Source organism: Cynocephalus volans, chromosome 6 (genome assembly GCF_027409185.1).
Source record: "Cynocephalus volans isolate mCynVol1 chromosome 6, mCynVol1.pri, whole genome shotgun sequence".
In the NCBI taxonomy this organism is placed as follows: Eukaryota; Metazoa; Chordata; class Mammalia; order Dermoptera; family Cynocephalidae; genus Cynocephalus; species Cynocephalus volans.
In genome coordinates this window covers 151,403,605-151,417,767 of record NC_084465.1, presented here as the reverse complement: position 1 = coordinate 151,417,767, position 14,163 = coordinate 151,403,605, and the positions used below count along the sequence as shown (strand labels likewise).

Below are 14,163 nucleotides of genomic sequence, written 5' to 3'. Positions count from 1 at the left end.
CAGCACAACAGATGTGTTCTGTACATGTCTCATTGAGTCAAGTGCATGGAAGAAGGAAGCTAACTCTAGACTTACATGAACACAAAGCCTGGCCTATTAACAGTGTTATCTTTAATTTAAATAGGAGGGGATTTCTGTCTCCCAGTGCTTCAGAACAATGGGATTTTCATAGTTTCCCATTAGACTTTTTCTTGTTTATAACTGCTCCTTCTGAATGCATTTTCAGTCAAATTGTCTTTCTTGATTGTATTCCATGTCCAGGAATACTTACAGGATGAAATTGCTATAACTGCCACTTTATTTCAGTTTCGGAGTCAGCCAGGGGGCTTTTCGTTCCATATATGCAATCTGACAGCTCATAAACTGGCACCTACATAATGCACACAAATAAGGCGGCTGCCCATCAGTTAAAATTTAAGGAGTTTGTACTACTGTCTTCTTTAAATGAGAGGATAAGAGGTGGGAGAAAACTAGCCCAGAGATTCGTAGCATGGTCTCATTTCCAGGGGCTCTTGTGAAGACTTTATGGCAAGCTAATGGCTTGCCGGTTTTCATTCATCAGCCAGTATTTATCTGATTGATAGTTACAGTGCTCTGTTCTTGTCATGGAATAAAAAATAAACTTCTAGTATCTTAGAGTTACATTAATTATAAATTATCTTTTTTTTGCAACTTGCAAGTCCAGAAGAGAGGCTTCAGGGTAGTGCTTTCTCTCTGGGGCCAGGGGAATGGAGAATATGGTGGAAATGTCTGTTGTGAAGAACAGCACACCATGGCCCTCTTTCTGCTGAAAGTTCCGTAGAACACTACATGATGTTCTGTCTAGATCTAAATCTGCAGACTGTACCGATAACCTGTAATGAAAGCCAGCTTTGTGATAAGGAAGTTGACTCATCTGTATCTTTAAAGGCCTGCATATTCTTGAAAATCACATTCTATGTTCAGGTACAGGGGTTGCAGATTTTTTTCTAAAATTATGAATTATATTATATTCATCCAGTGTTTAAGAATGAACTGGTAAGAAAATCACAGACATCCACGCTTTTCTGGGTATGTGGAATCAGTGGTTTGTTGGGTCAGCCCACATGGACTCGTGAGAGCCAGTTGTTCAATTTTTAGAAATTTTGCAAACTGGTTGTTAAACATAGCCATTATTAAAACTTTGTTTAATTGCATAAAAATCAAAGGTAATTAATACTTAAAATTTATTACTACCTAATTATTTTACAGTACTTTACTGTGATGTCTGCTTTTGAGATTATTTACACTTAGTGTACGGGCATGGTTTTAACACTGTATACTGGGTGCTACAGCATAGCTCTTCCCAGCTCCATGTTCAGTGACATCGGGCTGGTACCTTAAAATCAGCCACGGTGGGAGTATTTATACCATGGAAGTCTATGAATTTCACAAAACAGAGCTTTTCTCCCTGGAGAGCAATATATCAGCACATGGAGAATGTACATATATGTTTGAGCAGAGTTGCAGCTCAAATGTTGTCTACTACTTACCCTTGGACGTGGCTATGTTCTGGTTGCAAACCACTGATTTAAACCCTTTGGAAAGGGTTGCCAAACTTGCCAAATACTACTCCTTGAAAATGAGTTGGGAATAATCTATTACACATAAAATAAGCTTTTTTGTTTTATTGAATGTTGGTACTTAATCCTTCCTTCACCCCATTATTTTATGTCAGTAGCATTGTTAGATTTTTTGAAGCATTTTAAAACTACCTTCTGTATTAGATCTACCTACTTGATCTGATTATTTGAGACATATACCTTGAGGTTGATTCTTTTATGTTTTTTTCTTTTTTTTAACAACATGACGGGATACAGTAATATTTGAAAATTAGTCTTTTCCTTTCTCTTTGTCCTTTTAAGGAGACTGGGATGTGATTTCCTAAGTAGTGTTGTACGTGTGTGTACATTTCTCAGTACAGTTTGTAAGGGAGTTCAAGAATGGCAGGCCAGTACCATACCCCTGATGTGCAAAGCAGGGGTATGTCTGTGTGTGTTCTGTTTCTGTTTCTTTTTTGTGGTTCAGATAGCAAAAAGAAAAGGCTAAGGGTAAGTAAGGGACATTAGATGTTGGGGGTCTCGCTTTCTATGTAAACGTAGCAGTGTATGAGCTTTTTCTGCTTTAATCTGCTTGAGGAAGTAATATGTTTTCCTTCAAAACCAGGCTCACAGGCTCACCCCACCCCACCTTCCTTTCCCCACCAGCATCCTGTCTCCCCTCCACCCCCACTCGACACATGCACAAACTATTTCTACCCCATAGATTATGTAAAGTCTGTGATTTTGGGTTAAATATGGCGAGGGCCAAATAGATGGACCATGTTTTAAAACTGTACCAGAGGAAATGATGGTACACTGTGTAGATATTTTTATTCATTGACATATACAGACAACATGGTTTTCTATTTCACACATTGAATGGTAGTCACAAAATGATTTAATTATTGATAAACAGCTCCAGGAAAGAATGTTGTGAGTCATATGAATCACTCTTCTATTTATAAATTATGGAATATATGAAGTGCAAAAGCTGCCTTAATGCAAGTTTTAAATCACAAATTTAAATCTGTGCAGAATCAAATAACAAATGTAAAGCATTCCCTGTCTGCATTAATTTCTCCTTGTACATACCACATCTTCTTTTGCACATAAGGAGCTACTGTTGCCTTAATTAAAATGGCTTTGTATCTAAGAAACCTGAGTGTGCTTACGAAACAGGTAAACATGACTTGTGAATGGAATCATTCTGTGTGCAAAGTGCAGAGAGGGAGGTTCTGAAATGTTGAGACTTTGTATATGTTTGATTCTCAAATCCTTGACTATTCAAATGTAATACTATTAAATATTTCTGAGAATTCTGCAATTATATGCAATTATCACTAACGAGGGAACTAAGTGTATACTTTAGAAGGAAGGAGCTCTGTTTAATATTTTAAATGTGTTCATTTTTAAAGGAAAGCAGCAGCATTATTAGGCAACATGTTTTTGCCTTAGTTTCCATCTCCAAATGGAAATAACCAACAAGATAATAAAATCCTGTTGTCTCAGATACTAAGAATTTAAAATTATGCATTCCCTATTTTTCAGCTGTGGAGTAAGTGCAGTTGCTTTGCTGCAGAATCGGTACTGTTATTGTTGGAATGGCATAGAATTGTATGTGCTTTAAAAGTGAAGGTTCGTAGAAGTGACCTTATTGTGCACATCTCAGATTCATTTCTTGCTTCTGTCCATATGTGATCATTGAGTGCCTACCGCTGTGGGAAGCTAAAGCAAAAGTCATGTTGCAATATTACCATTAAAATTGAATCCTCCAATTACATTTAAAATAATTACCAAGGTCCCTGCAGCATTGCTTTATTCAGTTCTGTAAGAGGAAATAGATAACTTAGTTTGAAACCTGGTTTGGTCGAAATCAGATATACTGCTATCTTTTCCTTTTTAGAATGTAATGGTTTTCAGAACATGATGAACATGATCAGATTTTAAAACTAATGTTGTAGTTTAGATTACAAGTATTAAGCTTTTGCGAGAATAACAAACACGAATTATTGTTGCTGCCCTTACCTGTACTTACTAACTGTGTGTCTGTACCGTGTTTCTCGTTTAGCCGTGCCACACTGAAGCCTGAGAAGAGATGAACAACAAACCTGATTCAAAAATGCCTTGAGCAGCACATATTGCACAGTTGTTTTTTTAAAACAAACAATAAATTTACTTTTAATGAATTCTTAGTGGCTGTTGACGAATTTTGTTTACGACATCAGCAGTTTTGATGGTTTAGTTAATTTCCATATTAATCAATTTGGAACTTTTTGATCTTAATTTCAAGCTTGGGGGTTTAAATGACTGCTTGAAAAGGCAGAAATGTGGTTTTTTGTTTTTTGTATCATATTTTATTAGCCCCTTTGCATAGTGGAAAAACCATAGTCCTAGCTGCTGGCGTATTCAGAAATCATCAGCACATACCAATTGGATGTTAGGATCAGTGCTTTTGAGGTTATGTAAAGTACCACCAGCAATTTGGTTTCATTGTGTAACACAGCGGCTTGGGAGACACAGGCACATGGAGAATTAACGGGGCTGAAGCAATGAGGTGTGTGGGTTGGAATAGTCATCCATCGGGGATGAGATGCAAGGGGACAAAGATTGATGATCAGGTGGGCCAGTTTGTAAGGGTCTTTTTGGCAAGGGTTAATCCCTTTGTGGGTTACAGAGTTTCCACAAAAAGTAGAGGGTGAGGGGTAGAAAAACAAATTTCTGTGCTCAGGGATGGCTAGACCAGCAAGTTGTTCTGGTGTGAAAAATAGAGCTACTTTGGCACATAGTAATCCTGAGGTTGGCTGAGACCACATGTTGTGAGAGCGCATACTCTTTTGTAAATGTTTCTGGAAAGAGCCTTCCTGGCCAAGTGTTCTCACAGATGCAAATGCTAGTGCAGGTGGATGTCACACTGTCTTACATTAGAATGAAGCCTTCTGCCTTGTAAGAAGCCCTAATTCACAGTCCCTTTATTATCCGCAGCCCCTCAGGATTTCATACAAAGCCTGGATTTAGTTAGCTGTTTACAGAAAATGTTAGAATTGCATCTAAATTAAAAATAAACGTAAAGATGAAAAAGAAAAGCATTTAATAAAGGGTTTTATGGAATTGGGTCGAGTGCCTGTAAGAAGGATTTAACTCTGCTCTGACTTGATAGCAGTTTGCAGTCCCACCCTCACCCCCACTCACACCCCAATGAAGACTCTCACCTGTAATCTAGGAAAGAGGCTCAATAACAGTGTGTATATTTGCTCATGTCGGAAATATCAGGGCTTGGAGTTTTTTATGACTCGGGCCTAATTGCTGTGTGGACTAATGTGACCAGTTTCACTTTGGTAAAGTTCAATGGCATCTATGCAATCTGCCGGTGGTTTAAGGAATGCAATTAAAATAAGTATGTGGAAGACTATCCCTGTCTAAACAAAACTTTACAGGAGAATTACCTTACAGGAGCAATACTTTATAATAAGAAGAAAGAACTTGAAAAGAGATTTTACACAGTTTTATTTGATTTCTTGTTTGTCACCTGAACAGAGAATAGCTTTGTTTCATAAGTATACGTCTTGGGAGGTTTCCTTGGAATAAATTCCAAATTTATAAATCCCAAGGGCTTAATGTATGCTGCTTTTAATTTGAATTGAAACAGTGGTTCCCATTTTGAACACAGGAAAATAAGTGTCAGACTGACCTGTTAGCAAAGACAAGTTCTAGGGTAGCTGATATCATATTCTTCAAGTATTCTTTTCCTTGTTAGCAGTTTTAAGTAGAGAACCTCTGACATCCACAGCACTCAAGCTGACTGCAAAGGAAGCCGGCAGAGGCACACAGCATGATAGCTGGGCCTCTCTAAGACCTTTTCTGATGTTCCTTAACGTTTCTTTTCCATGGACCTGTGGCGTGAATATAGAATGCAAGTGTCAGGGATGACACCTACCTTATAGTCTCCGCAAAGCAAACCTTTTCGTAAAAGAAATTTTTGACAGTTCTGAGATGCTAAGTCAATTTCAATTCCAGACTGTGCAGAAAATGGAATCTTTTCTCTGCAATTGATGTGAAAATTGAAGGCTAGTGACTATTCACTTTCTAATAACATGGGGTAAATAAATACTATCACACCATTGAAAAATGCACTCGAAGACAGGCTCAGTTAATGACATTCACCACAACATATATTGGAAATATTCTTTCTGAATGTTTTCATTTATTACCATTAGAGGCTCTGTATCTTTTACATTAAATATAATGCATCAAGCACATGTTATTCCTAAATGTATTTTTATCAAGCCACAAATTATTATATAAAGGTAATTGTTTTATCCTTTCAGACAGTCTTTTAAAGAATGCACTGGGAAAGTGACCTCTTGCAGAATTGAATGTTTATGGTTTTCTTCTGACCCATGTTTAATAATAGCCACTTTAGAAACAAAAGACAAAAATCAGATTAAATTTCATATCATAGGGAAATAACGTGTCTCCTGTTAACCTTTCTACTTTTTTTTTTCTTTTTGGATAGTTGAGTCACCTGTGCTCCAAGCTAAGGCCAAGCCCCCTAAAGCTGTTCTGACCCTCTCTTGTCTCTTCTGGGGCATGGTCCAGCAATTCTTTCTTCTCTCTCCTGCAGCATCAGTGTCTGCTCCTTCCTGCTGGGTCATGCACATTGCCCTACACCATGCCACCATGCCACCATGCCACCATCTTCTCCACCTTAAAGAAAACTCTCTCTTAGCTCTCCCCACCCTCTCAACTACTATCTCATTTTCTCTCCTACCCTTCTTAGCAAATCCTTTGATAAATTTTTATTTGTTGTCTCTGGAACTCCCTTCAATGAATCCTTCATACCCCTCAGCTCCGCAAAACCTGCTCTGGTCCAGGTCACCAATGACTTCTTCATTGGGAAGTCCGTGTCCATTCTTATCCCTCACCCGGGTCTGCCAGGAGCACTCGGCATGTTGATCACTTTTCTTTTGTGAGATCACCTTTGCTGGGTTCCCCGTCCACTCTGTTTCAGTTTCCCAACATATTTATACGGTATAGAGTTGACTGTCGGTATTTGTGTACAGTATGTGATGATCAAATCAGTATTATTAGCATGTTCATCATTACAAATCGTAATTACTTTTTGTGTCCCTTACCCAATTACTCCCTATCTCACCCTCCCCCTTTCCCACTTTCCCACTTCTAGTAACTATAGGTCTGTTCTCTCCTTCTGAAAGTTCAACATTTTATTATGGTCTTTCTTTCTTTGTTTCTTAGCTCCCACTTGTGAGTTCGGACATGTGGTATTTCGTTCTGTGCCTGGCTTATTTCACTTATAATTTTCTCCAACCTCATCCATGTTGCTGCAAATGGCAGAATTTCATTCTTCTTTATGGCAGAGTAATATTCCATGGTGTGTATATACCGCATTTTCCTTATCCACTCATCCGTTGGTGGACATTTAGGTTGGTTCCATGTCTTGGCTTTTGTAAACAGAGCTGCAGTAAACATCGGAGTGCAGGTGTCTCTTCAGCATGACAATTTCCATACCTTTGGATATATCCCCTGTATTGGGATTGCTGGATCATATGACAGTTCTGTCTGTAGTTGTTTGAGGAACCTGCACAGTGTTTTCCATAATGGCTGCACTACTTTACAGTCCCATCAACAGTGTAGGAGGGTTTCCCTTTGTCCATATCCTTGCCAGCATTTGTGATTCTCAGTCTTTTTGATTATAGTCAGCCTCCCTGGGTTGAGATGGCATCTTATTGTGGTTTTGATTTGCTTTTGCCTGATGATTAGTGATGTTGTCCTCTGCTAATTCTGTGTCAAGCTCTATCCTCCAGGTTTTAGAGTACCCCAGGGCTCAGTCTTTAGTCTCCTTCTCTTTTTCTCTTTTTCATAACAAAGAATTAATATTCTCAGGAATCAGAGCCTGTGGGCGCTGAACACATTCTCAGGCAGATGACTACCAAAATCACATCTCCAGCCTGGACATCTTCTCTGAGCTCTTGGTTGGTAGATCCAGCCATCTTCTTCACATGTGCTCTTGAATGTCAACCAAGCGTCTGAAACTTTACATGCTCCCATAGTTCTGGATATTTGCTGCAGAACTACCACTCCACTCTTAGTGCTCCTTTTCTTGGATAATGGCAGCTCTGTTTTTTCAGGTGGTAGGTCCAAAACCTTGGAGTAATCCTTAACCTCTCTTTCTTCCTTATAACCCACGTTCCATTTATTAATGTGCAAAAGCAAAAGCCCGTTTGGTCTGTTTTCAACATGTATCTGTAATCCTAGCACTTTCCAGTCCCTGCACTGCTGTCACCATGGTCCCATGGTCCAGGCCCCCCATGTCTCTTCCTGGGTTGGGCAGCAGCCCTCCAGCTATGCTCCTCACTGCCCCTTGCCTCCCCACCAGAAGTTGCAGTACCTCGCTAACTTCACATTAGCGACCCTGGCCTTCTCTTCCCTGAACCTGCCAGGTCCGCTAGAGCCTTTGTCCTTTCTCATCCCTCTAATTAGAATGCTCTCTTCTCAGTTATCCCTAGGTTCACTCTTGCACCTTTAACATCTGCATCCAAGTGTCAGCTTTTCCTGGAGATCTGTCCAAAATTGCAAACTGCGTTCCCTCCTACCTTGACATTTCTATCCCACTTTTGGTATTATTTTTTTCATTTGCACTTATTGCTACCTAAGATATGATGTATCCCACTGACTAGGTTTAGTAATAAATTGACAGTGGCAGGGGATGTTAACATTTTTTTCCCTGCCATATCCGTGGCAGACTACCTGGTACATAATCAGTGTCCAGTGAGTGTAACAGATGCCAGTTGCCTGAACCTCTTCAGTGGCCAGCCTCTGCCTCCATGCCCAAGGCCTCTCCTATGCTTTGAAAGGCAGCTCTGATTCTATCTGGGCCTGCTGGAAATGCTCAGAATAACAACACCTTGGAGCACTCCTCAACCAATGACCCAGGAAAGCCAGTGTAAAGGTACTCCAGTTCCCATGGCCCTCAAATTTATAACACTGAGGCATAAGTTGTATACCCTTGACCATGCAGAATCATAGGCCCCACCCTAGACCACTTGACGTCAGAATCTGCTGTTTAACAGCCCTGGAGATTCATGTGCACACTACAGATTGAGAGGATCACCCCAGAGTTTGCCTGCAGCGTTGAGCTCCACCTGCCCACAGTGCAACAGGCTCGAGAACGTGCCTTTTTGGCTGCCCTCCCTCCCCTCCATCTCGTCTCCACCTCTCTGCCAGGTGTTTACTGCATCTTCTGTTAAACCACTGCACTGCATCCTTGTCTCAGGGTCTGCTTCTGGTGAAATCCAGACTAACTATGGTAATAAGTATTTGTTGAACAAATGAATAAATACAAGGGATCTCCAAAAAGTTCAGGGGAAGATTTGTATTATGTTTTCATTCTATTTTCCCTACACTTTTTAAAGTATCCTCATAAATAAAACTTCTGGAGTAAGTTGGTAAAGCAGTGCATGTGAGAAACCTTTATCTGGAGTAATTTGCAATTTATGACATTATCACGCCAGGGCAGTGCTGGTGTCCCATCTTTGGAAGATGACATCATTGCCACAGTCTTGCCTCACGTATGTACCTGCCTGTGACTGGGGACACAGTCAGTCCCTGTAGGGCAGCTGTTTCATGCTCCATTTATCTACATAATGTTCTCTGGTTTGTTGTTGAAGTTACCATCTTCTCTGCCGCTCTAGCCATAAACGATTGAAGCATTCTCTATTACATCAGACTCACAAGATGATATGATTGCCAGATTAAGTCCTTTAAGTTGGGCAGTTCCCAGCTTTCAGGCTGAGGATTGTATAGTTGAGGGGTGATAGACTCAAGCAAGGGGTTAATGTTAAAATTACCCTATTAAGGTCTTTCTAAGCTTTGAAACATCAGGGTCCAGGAGATGACGTAATAGTGTCCCTAAAAGAAGTCAGGACCTTGGTCTTACTCCTCACAGGCTTGGTGAGCAGCTGGTGTGGGGACGAGTTGGTGAAAGTCCTCCTCCCTTCTGAAGCCACACCCAAGGGTAGCTTACGGACACCTCTGCCTCTCCAGCAGGAGGCACTCTGGAGCTTTCTCTGCCTCTCTCTCAGCAAGGTGTCCACACACTCTGCTGAAGCACCTGGGGCCCAGCCCACTCCCAGGGCCTGGAATCTTCCATATCTTAAATGAGGTGTGGTTTGACAGGGTGATGACAGTCTCACCTTAATTTCTCCTTCCATAACATAATATTTATGTTGTAACTTACATTTCATCTGTCATGAAAATATCATGTCTCTCTTGTTGGTTATGTAACAACTGAGGTCTTGAAAAGAAAAGAAAGGACTTACATTCTCTGTCCATACAAAGGAACAGAGACTTTGAAATGAGCTGAGTTAATGGAAACCACCTACAAGATATCCCTGTTTGCTATGTTAAGGTTTCTCTGTTTCCACTCTTTGGTTAATTTATAGGGTTATCCATGGTCACTTACTGGCCGACATTTCTGATTTTGTTAGGGATATGCTGGTCATTAGGACTTCTCTAAGGAGAAATAACTTTCCCCAAGTAGCTTACTTCTACCTTACTGCAGCTAGCAGTTAGCATTCATTGCATGTTGACACTGGTGGAAATTTTGCTAACAACATTATTTTCAATAACCCATGTAATCCTCTTAATAAACCTATAAGGTACTATTTTTAGTCCCATTCTATGCATGAAGAAACTAAAACACAAAGGTTTGAAGAGTTGAACTAACTGACCAAGGATCACACAGTGATGGAGTGGTATTGCCACACTGAATTGACACTGGTCAGCCTCTGAGGTGTGCTTCTAACCGTCCCTGCTGTACCAACTGAGCCTTTCCAGCCACTTCTGGTGGTTTATGCAGCCCCAGACCTGCATAGGAGTCAAGATTGCTATGAAATTCATCATGTGACGTGCCATTGCTATTGTGTGTGCTGTGATAAACAGATTCCTGTCACTAGCTGTAATGTGGAAGTTAGTCATCTTTTGAATCTGACTTTCAAGTTTTAGTCCTACTTGATTTCTGTAGCTTTCTCTGTCTATGGGCCTTTCTCTCCCCAAAATAATTCTTAAGGATTTTATTGCTAATTAAAAAATTACCAGCTGCCACATTCCTCCTCCGCCTTGACCCACAAACCTGTCTATACCATGTGTGATGGCAATGTTTCCTACTCTAGAACCCTCATGATGATGATTTTTAAAAAAATGCTAGCTTTCTCCAGCTCTTCTCTTCTACCATGTCCTTATAGTCCTATAAATGATCCGACTCCTTTCCTGTTTTTTTGTACGTCCCTCATTTTCCATTTCCTGACTTACTTATGTACTTGTACCTCAGAGCTTGCTCCAGTGCTGTTTTTTTATTCCCCTCTATTAAAATAATTGTGAGGTCATTCTTCTCAGAATGTTAGCAGTCCTTACTTCCTCTTCTCATTCCTCTGATTTTTCCTGTGTCTTCCTCTCGCCTCAGCCTATGCCCTGCCAGTGCCGCCAGATCACAGAATTGCCTGGTCCTGGGCTGTTCCACAGAGACCATGGCTCACCTCTTACCACTTTGCCCCTAGGGAGGCTATTTGGGCTTAGGGTCTCCTGCCTCATGTCTACCAGAGATGCTCAAACCTGGCCTTTATAAATTTCCACTAATTGCTGCTTGTAGGGAAAGAATTTTTTGTCTAATTCCTGCTTTCAAGGCTGACTTTGATCATTAGGAAAAGCACCCCAAGTTTAACTTCTGAATTCCTTGATTTTCAGGTTTCTTTTCTTTCCTTTTTAAAAATTTATCTCGTTTTAGGGTAAAACAGGTTTTCAACTGAGAAAATGATGACGTCTATTTATCCCAGTATAGGTTGACTCTGGAACAGTTTTAAGAAAGTAAATTTTGGATCACCTGTAGATTGGTACCCTAATAGGGTGGAAATTTTCCTTTGATGTTCTCTCTCCAGCATGGCAACAGTTGCAGGATGTTACTTAGAACCGCAGTGACAAAGTCTTGATAATCATTTATGCAGAATACTCTCTGTTGCTACCTTAGTAGTCCTAGCCATACCAGGGGAAAGGCGATTGCCCTAAAACAAACTTGGTCTGACTGTCTCAACATTCAGGTAAGTATATTTGCAAATGAGCAGTAAACCTCCCGATGGGCAATCTTGTTTCAGCACTTAATGATGAGTATCCCATTAAAGATTATCTTTTACTGCTCCTTTGCAAATTGGCGGGCGTGTGCTGCAGATCTGGAGTCAAGGAAGCCTTCAGCTTGTGTAGTGTCCCTGATCCTGTGAGTTCTCAAGATCAGTGCTACTGGCAGGGTGGGCCGGTTACCTTGAGCGTGCTATGGAGGGGACAGCTTTGTTTTCTCACCGTCTCCAGTCTCTGCTTCTGTCTCACCCTGTCACCTGTAGAGTTACATGACTCTGAAACAAGCACAGTACATAGAAGCATCCACATAAAATTTCACCAGCTTTGCACAAAACAATCACCCAGGCAGTAAAATAAATTCTAACCGTGGCAAAAATTGTTCCTAACGATGAGCAGGAGGACTTTTTTCCCCCCCCAAGCCTGGTTATGGAGTGTGTGTGATGTCTTTAGTAATTGGGAGGTATAACCATTCATTTCATACATTCACCGTATTTCCCTGAGTGCCTCCTGTATCGTAGGCATTGTGCTAGGTATGGGGATTTAGTGGTGGATGCAGCTGAGAGGTGCTGCTACAATGGGCCTCATGAAAGGGGGATTTAGAAATTTGGGGAACTTAGAGCAAGTTGGCCCAGTCCAGACTGGAAGGAAATGACACTAAAACTGAGATCCAAAATATTTTTTTTTAGTTCTGTATCTGAAGAAGGTGTTGGAGGGACAGGAATGTTTTGCACCAATGGGATTCACACTCATTTGATGTCATCCATAATAAGAAACACATTCTACCTTGCAACCCCGTGTACACATACATGCACAAATAAGTAAAGTAAACATTTCACAAAGCGAGTAATCCTGTGTGCTGCAGTCTGATGTATTTTGCAGAGAGGCAGCACAATGTCATGGTTAAGAGCCTGGACTCACCTGAGTTCAAATCCCTGCTGGATAGTTACACAATATACTCTTATATTGGGGGCAAGTTGATTAAACTCTGTGTGCTTTATTTTTCTAGTTGTGAAGTATGCATAATAATGCTACCTACCTCACGGAGTTATTTTAAAGCTGAAATGAATTTATACAAAGCATTTTAGAACTCCTCCTGGTACAAAGTAAGCACTATGTAGATATTAGTTGCTGTTGTTATTACCATAATGTAATTCAGTTTTCAAAAATGCTCGGTGAGTCCCACCAAGTCAATATTAGATCTCTAGTGGGTTCCAACACACAACTTGAAAAATACTGTTTAGATGCTGGAAATCCTCTAGATTTGCAAGGGTGGAGGTGGAGGAACCTGGAGGCATTTGAGAGTCAGGATGGCCTCTCATAAATGACTCTTGATGTACCCTAAGGACAGTGGGTAGCCATTCAAGAGAATGGCTTGACCAAATTTACAGTTATTAAAAAAGCTGAAAGATTACACATTGTACAGAGTGATACCCCTAAAGGGCTAGACCAGAGAGACAGTGGGAACTGTGAGGTAGCTGCTGTAAAAATCATGGCCAGAGATGGTGATGACTGTGCAGATAGAGACATACAGACATATTTCAGGATCTCAGGGACTTGGTTATTTGATTAGATGTAAAAAGGCAAGAGAGAAAGAAAAGTAGGAAATAATCCTCATGGTTTGGGCCCAGTCACCTGGGTGGATAGTCAGACACACGCACACTGACTAGAGAACACCGGAGGAGGATCATATTTGAGGAAACATGGCATATTGAGTCTGACGTGTCTGTGATACATCCAGATGGAGGTGACTGGTGCGTAGATGTGGGGAGGGGCTGGGAGTGTAGAGATTTGGAAGTCAAAGACATGGAAGATACTTGAAAGATGCTTGAAACCATGGTGGCATTAGTGGAGGGAGCTGTCTGGGAAGCATATGTACAGGGAAGGAATAGCAGGCAGAAGCCAGAGTTCAGAGGCCCCTTCACATATCAGGGGCAGCTCAGGGGAGCGGGTGGGGGTGGAAGGACGTGTTGGTGACTGAGAAGAGGCTGCTGCAGGCACAGGAGGAAAACCAGAAGAGTATGGTCATGAAAGCCGTGAAAACAAGGGTGTGTTTTTCATTGATTGGAATGATGTGGTCAGTGGCGTTTCTGCTGAGAGGTCAGAAAGTACTCATGGCCTTGGCTGCACGGGGGTGATTAGTCAGTGGGTGCCACTGGGCCTGTTTGGAAGGTTGCCCATTGCTGTGTGGTACACTTTAGCGTCTCGTGTGATGCCAGTGCAGACAGACTATCTCTGATGCTAATGTGTGTTCCATGTTAAGGATATCGCGTGTTCATTCCTGCTTTAAGTAGCAAAGCTTTTCCCCCAAGACTCCCTACACAAAGACACACAAAACCTGTGCCCGATTTTCACAATTTTCAGCAATGGAAATGGCATTTTAAGTGATATATCAATCCCGGTTGCAAATTTTCACAAAGGACTGTGGGATTTAGGATATGAGGATTTGATTTTTAAGTATATT

General features: G+C 41.0%; 1 protein-coding gene across 17 annotated transcripts in view; it reads left to right on the top strand.

Moving 5' to 3' along the window:
• Window positions 1–14,163, top strand: part of PARD3 (par-3 family cell polarity regulator) — a 635,972-nt gene that overhangs the window by 433,025 nt on the left and 188,784 nt on the right. For 2 of the 17 annotated variants that reach the window (XM_063101407.1, XM_063101408.1), the window contains one exon: window positions 3,628–3,745. The exons of the other annotated variants lie outside the window; for them this stretch is intronic. In XM_063101407.1, coding sequence (XP_062957477.1) covers window positions 3,628–3,658 — 31 coding nt within the window. In that variant the 3' untranslated portion in view covers window positions 3,659–3,745. Of the gene's footprint in view, window positions 1–3,627; window positions 3,746–14,163 lie in introns of those variants that run through there. 17 annotated transcript variants of the gene reach the window in all.